Source organism: Siphateles boraxobius, unplaced genomic scaffold (assembly GCF_051911475.1).
Source record: "Siphateles boraxobius isolate OS27281-9 unplaced genomic scaffold, OSU_SipBor_1 8, whole genome shotgun sequence".
NCBI classification, from domain to species: Eukaryota; Metazoa; Chordata; class Actinopteri; order Cypriniformes; family Leuciscidae; genus Siphateles; species Siphateles boraxobius.
In genome coordinates, this window is record NW_027509208.1 from 26,679,048 (window position 1) to 26,686,018 (window position 6,971).

Consider the following 6,971-nt stretch of genomic DNA (forward strand, 5'->3'; position numbering starts at 1 on the left):
GTCTCATCAATAAATATATACGGTTTATAAATAATGTAATTGGCAAACATTGTATCCCTCTCCTTTTCACCTCACTTCTCACCACTGCTAGACGGGGTATAGAAGTAACAAGGTAAAGTAAGCATTGATGTGTTGTTGTGGAGGCGGCCAGATGCAAATGTCTACCACAGTGTGGAAAAATAACGTTGGGAAAGTTTAAAATAAGTTATTTTAGCAGCTTGGTTTCTCTTGCTCTTTTTGGAGTGAGGTCTGAAACCTACAGTATTTTTAAAGCAAAATGACCACTTGTATGTCAAAAAATTACAGAAAATTTGATTCCTCATATATTATGACCCCTTAAATCATACCAATAACAGACATACCGTAAAATCCTGGCTGTTTTGGTGGAGAATATCTGCAGGAATTCTCACCCAGGTCACATCGAAGAGGACTAGGCTTTTCTAGACTCTCCTCAACCTCACTCACAGGGTTTGGGGCATGTGAATATAAGACAGGAGAATTGCAGTGGTTTTGAATGTTGATGCCTGAGAAATCTTCACTCAGATCTCCTATGTGGTCTTTACAGTCTCTCTGAAGGTGTCTTCCTGAGTTTTGAGGCAAGTAGAGACTGGGCAGGCCTGCAGGACTCGCAGTGTGTTGTGAATCACTTATGGAGAGTTTGGTGATGGGAATAACCCTTAAAACTTTAGGAGTAAGCCCACAACAACCATCTAGGTAATCCAGCCTGCTTACATTGCAAACACACATCTCAGGGCCGAATCTCCCACTTTTGCCTGCTTCATTAGAGTTGTGTGACTGACACTGCTGGCATGTTGGCCACGCCAGATTGAGAGAAGACGAGGTCATAGACTCATCCGTCTCTACAGGCATACTAAGATGTGGACAGTGATCTGTGAAAACAAAACAATTGGACAAATGGAAAAGAGAGAGGTTTATGTATGTTGCATGAAAGGAGTAAGCAATAATGTTGTCTATACCTTTGGTTGATTCAGACAAATAACTTTTAGAGGCATTGACTTGTTTAATTATTTGAATTAATAAGTACTGTAATGCAGTGGTAAATACAATGCTAAATAATACGCAACCTGCCATATAATGATGCACTGGTAATAGCGTAATAAAATGGCTTATCAACATTAAAAAAGAAAATCATTGCCATACACTTTGTTGGTAACTTTAAAGGATGTGTATCCAATCAAACTGTATGATATAATATCAGAAATAGACTACATTACAGAAGCACACTGCACATTCTAGACATGTAGTCAAGGGGTGGCTACAGTCACACTACATTTTTCAATCCACTGACTTACATTCATACATATGCTAATACAGGAGACAGGAAATGCAAGCTCATGTGAACTTCACTTTCCAAAGTTTAAGTTTGGTGAACTTCATATCACATGAAGATGTTTGACCAATATAGATTGATACATCAATTCAACCCACCTCTATTTATATAGCGCTATAAAAACAAACATTCACAGAGAGATCATATAATAATGATGACAATCCTTCATTTCAACATATCTGAAAAGAGATCCTATGCAAGCAATTCAACAAAAACTCTGGTTTACTCCCCATTTAGTATTTCATGTTTCTACTCTTCAGAACAATGGTGTTACATGTATGTCCTGTGTTTCCCCCTTTCATTGTGTATTTGGTTCAGTCCTGTTCCCAGTTTTCCCACTCATCGTTAGTGTTCAGCTCTATCACCTGTCTATCAGTCATTATCAGTTCATTTGCCCCAGCTGTGTCTCGTTTCCCTAATCTGTTCCCTGTGTATTTAGGTCCTGTGTTTCAGTCTGTTTCTTGTCTGTCGTTATTTTGTCTCCCCTCTCCAAAAACTCAGACATACCAGAAAACCTTTTAAATTCCAAATAAATAGAACATTAAACACTAACAGATCTTCCCCTGTATTAATATTGAGCAAAACACATCAAATAACACTTAATTTTAACATTTGCTCTCCTTTAACAGTCAGAAGCAAAGCATGCTGGGAACTAAAAGTGTGTGTGTGTGTGTGTGTGTGTGTGTGTGTGTGTGTGTGTGTGTGTGTGTGTGTGTGTGTGTGTGTGTGTGTGTGTGTCTGTCTGTGTGTCTGTCTGTGTGTGTGTGTCTGTCTGTGTGTGTGTCTGTGTCTGTGTCTGTGTGTGTCTGTGTGTGTGTCTGTGTCTGTGTGTGTGTCTGTGTCTGTGTCTGTGTGTGAACTTACATGCACCTTTATATGGGAACATGTATGTGCAATATATGTACACAATAAAGGATACACATTTTTGAATATTACATGTGATGCTATTTTTGTCTTCATTTATAAATATTTTATATGTATTAATATATAGCCATACATGGTCAATGCATATATTGCAGTATATTGAAAAATATAAGCACTGGTTTCCCATATATGGAAATGATTTATGTAATATATTGCATAATATTTTGCAGTATATTCCCATATATTTTTGTTCTGTAAGGGTAGTTCTTTGGGCAAGTCTCTACCTTGCATCCAACACACACCCACTCAAAGATCTGGGGAGTTGTACAAAGGATTGGTGCTGGGGAAAACCACAAAAAAAGAGGGTTTTTTTTAGAAATTAAAATTGTATTGGCCTCAATGTGACAATGCAGTTTTTTTTTAGGGATGACGTCATTACATGCACCATTTTATCGGCCAATTATTTATCAGTCTTAATTTAACTTATAAATAAATATAAAAAACAAAGACAAAAAAAACAAAAAAACAATAAATTCCCAAAGGACAAAATCAAGTTTCGCCAGGTAAGAAAAGTCTATCGCAACTTCCATGTCGACTTTAAATGAGATTAAACATTGGCAATGTCTATATCTAAAAATCCCTTCCACTGGTAAATTTAACCCCACCATGAATAAACTGAGAAATAAAGCATGCTTGGCCTTTTATGGCATAAAGCGACAAAGTCCCATAGAGATCCCGATTACAATAAACCAGATTCTTCACAGAAACTTCTTCTGTGGCTTGTTGCACATAGCTGAGATTAGTTTGAGCAAACTCTCGTTTCTCGGGCTCAAGAAGGTGGATTGGTTTTTAGCGGTGTTCATCGCCATGGTAACTTACGCTGATGGACCCGATTTTTCCCTAAAATTGGACAGGAGGAGCTCTAGGACTGACTCACGGGGTAACCTCGGGTTCACTGCCCCATCAGTCCACACCCCAAAGATTTGTTCGGAAGCTCTAGGAATGGAATTGATCCTATCCGCACCCCACAAAACCTTGATTTTAATTAATTATAGAAATATATATATATATATATATATATATATATACATACATATATAATGCTTTTAAACAATGTGTATTCATTTGAGCTCTTTGTAAACCTATAATTATTAGGCCTATTACTTTGATTCACCTTATGCATTTATTTGGTCAGATATTTTCTTTCAGCTGCCTTCTCAAAGCAGTGTTTATTCCAACTTTTTAAACGCTTTAAATTTCATGATAATTTTCAAAATGATCTCTTAATCTTCAGAAGAGAAATGAACCGTGCCGTCTCTCTTGTTTGATTCACTTCTCGCAATGCTCACTGTTCCATGATTGGCTGTTTGCTGCACGTGTCACACTTTCAGGTGCACACGCTTCAGAGTTAATCGCTTAACTCTGAATCAAACCTGAGTTGACAGAGAACGTTTATATCAAGCTTTGTGAGACCGCTGAACCTGATCTAAACCAGGTTGGATTTATCTGGATTTGTCAATCTCTAAACCTACTCTGAAACTCAAGAGTTTGTTAAGCTAGCTTCGTGCAACAGGTCACTGATCCACATCACATTGATACTCTGGGCCAAAACAATACTGTTAAACTAATTCAATCCAAACAAATTATAGCACAAATGAAACAAAATTACATCACATACTGGGAAGCTCAAACACAACAATAGTAAATTGTAATGTTATTTGGCCCTAAAAAGACAGCAAACTATGGCAGATGATAGATAAAATCCAGAGAGCCACCTTTAACTTTCTGGCAGAATGAACAAAATATTCAAGGAAAATTTCTACCACTAAAATACACACAAAATTAGCAGTATTTTAGCAAAACTATAGGGGGCTCCAACATCCCAAAAATACACAAAACAGCATACAAGTTTGCTTGAAGTTTGCTTCAAGCAAAATTGCATAATTTACTTATTTTACAGATATGGATGACATATTTTCCTGTTTTTATTCATGTTTAATCCGTTTTTATTTTGTCATCTTCCCATGAACTGTATTATGATTGTTAAGAAATAGAAATGCATAAAAACAAACCTACAGATTACTCAATAAAATTGAGGTAACAATTTGCACTCAATTTGTTTGGGTAGATTTCATCCCATGTGTTGAATAAAAATTACCTAATCTAATTGTAACAGCTATAACACACTGAAATAAATTAAGGTTAAATTGTAATTATTTAGGCCTACGGGAAGTGAGTAATCCTTAATTTATATTCCTCTCCGCCCATACCTGTAATAAATCCTCAGGTCAGAATAACCTGAACCCCTAAAATTATACTTAAATTTGTTTTGGTCCAGAAAGCTTGTTTCTATTTTTTTTTTAATAATCTTTTTTGAAGATTTTATATATATATATATATATATATATATATATATATATATATATATATATATATATAGTACCTCTAAATTACAAGATTTTATCAGTATTTTTAAAATAAATAAGCACATTCTTTCAATCACATCCATAACCCACTTAAAACAGCTTAAAATATCTCACATTGGGTGTTATTAATGACCTCTTGTGGAAAGAAAATAATATAATATGATATTTCATGACTCTTGCACTAGATGGACCTTTAAGGGCTATATGTTTAAAAGTTTATTGTAATTTGCACAGGTATGTTACAGAACAGGTATACTGGAATTCTTGTGCGTTCCTCAGAGTCAGCTTGTGTAAAAAGGTAAAGACAAAATAAAAAGTAATTTAAAGGAGAAGTAAGAGTATATGAAGCAAATTAACTGTTCACCTGGATCATAAAGTCCCGTTTGAAGTTAATTCGATTTCGTATGCATTCAGGTATATATTTAGACACTACAAAATAATTTTGTGAAAATATTTGAGCATTTTTTTAGGTTTGTAATTATACTGAAGTGTCTGAAACATTTCTGAAATATTTCAAGTTGGACAGCAGGGGGGAAAGTAAAACAAGTAAAAATAAAAATAAAATAAATAAATAAATATATATATATATATATATATATATATATATATATATATATATATATATATATATATATATATATCATCACCATGATATATATGGTGTATTCAAGAATATTCTGTGACAAAATTCTCAGCAAATCAAAAACATTAATGTTTTTATGTTTTATTTTGAATGTTTAGCATTTGTTTGTAGTTCTTCCAATTATACTCAGTTTTGTTTCACAGAATTTGTAAAACAAACAAATTTTCCTGTAAAAGTTTCCTTCTTTTATCGGGAATATCTTATTGTTATTTTGGGGTGAAATATGAACTGGACATGTTCTGTAAGGCTTGGTGATATTCATACAGTATAGAATACAGGCTTGGTGATGTGATACAATATGCTTCTGCAATGAATAGTGTAAAACAAAGCTTTTTAAAACAGATTTACCTTGAAAAGATTCCATTGCTTTTCCCGTATTCGTGAATTCAGACTGTGATTTCTGATGGGGTAAATAACACAAAACCACACAACACCGTTCAGAAAATTAGAGATGAATCAATCGAAAGCATTTTAAGTAAAAAGGTACAACTTAGCCCAGTTCGTGAGGCCTCATGTGAATCCAGAGTTGAAAACTCTGTCCTCTCTTTATGAAACAATACCAATCGTCAAAGCACATACAATAGCCTACTCTAAAGTTCAATGCAACATTTTATTTTAAATAGATCAAAAGTTTTATGATCAAACATATGCACGAATAGACTAGTTTAATGATTACAGGTTTGTCGGTTTCTTACCTGTTCAGAGCCTATACGTGTCTCTTCCTGGACAGTCACACCTGCTTTCGGTTCGTTTAGGAAACGTGCACTTTTATGCAAATTAGGGAAATTCTACATTCTCTTTATGCAAATATTGCGCAGCGAAAAGTCTAAGCCATCCAATCAAGTTAGAGAACAATGGGACGATCTGAAATCCAACGCTAAAATTTCTCATTTCACCAGAGAAGCGTGTGCAATATAGAATGAGGGAACAACTCATAAAATATTGAACGATTGATGGTCATATGGCTGAGAGAGAGAGTGAGAGAGAAATTTAAATTGTAGCCTAGGTTGTAACATGACAGCTTAAAATTTTATATATCTGATCTATTTAATAGCCTACATATACAAGACAAACTAATAGGCTAGTCTGTCAATAAAAATAAACATATATATATAGTTCAGATAAAAATGGTATTTTTAATAATAAAAAAATACTTCCTTAAGTTTGACAATGAACAAAAACAAGATGACGAAACACTCAGAAATTCAGAAAAACGCATAACTGAACACAGCTAGCAAGAAGAGATGACATAGACGAGCCAGAACACATTTCTTGAAATAATAATTTATGAACATCGATTCTCAGTTTTTATTTACACCTTTCTCGTGGTTTCTCAATAAAATTCTCAAAAGTAATACATGTGAATTATTGTTGCTTACGTCATTTAATAGAATTTTAATAGGCTGTAGGCTAACGCAGTGTTAACATGCCCCACCTGTGCAACTGGGATTTATATCTGGCTAGTCTTCTGCTGGTTTGAAGCATTAAATAGGTATCTAAACTGCTAAATAACAGATTTAAGATTGAATCAACTATTTTCAAATAAATGTTCAGCGATATCTTTCAAAGTTTTTGAATTTTGGCTAATGTTTTTTTCTCTATATAGTGTCGATATGGCTAGTAAATACACAAATTGCTTCATGTCTGCATGGGTGGAAATGTTTTAACCTTCATTCTTCCCTCGGGT

The 6,971-nt window shown here is 34.3% G+C and overlaps 1 protein-coding gene across 4 annotated transcripts in view; it reads right to left on the reverse strand.

The window, feature by feature from the left end:
- traf3ip2a (TRAF3 interacting protein 2a) overlaps positions 1 to 6,038 on the reverse strand; it is a 41,299-nt gene extending 35,261 nt beyond the window's left edge. For all 4 annotated transcript variants that reach the window (XM_077219807.1, XM_077219805.1, XM_077219806.1 and 1 more), the window contains exons 1-3: positions 5,980 to 6,038; positions 5,633 to 5,684; positions 363 to 890 (exon numbers count right to left, since the gene is read on the reverse strand). In XM_077219807.1, the coding sequence (XP_077075922.1) occupies positions 363 to 890; positions 5,633 to 5,648 (544 nt within the window). In that variant the 5' untranslated portion in view covers positions 5,649 to 5,684; positions 5,980 to 6,038. The remainder of the gene's footprint in view (positions 1 to 362; positions 891 to 5,632; positions 5,685 to 5,979) is intronic.
- Between the last annotated feature and the right edge of the window lie 933 nt (positions 6,039 to 6,971).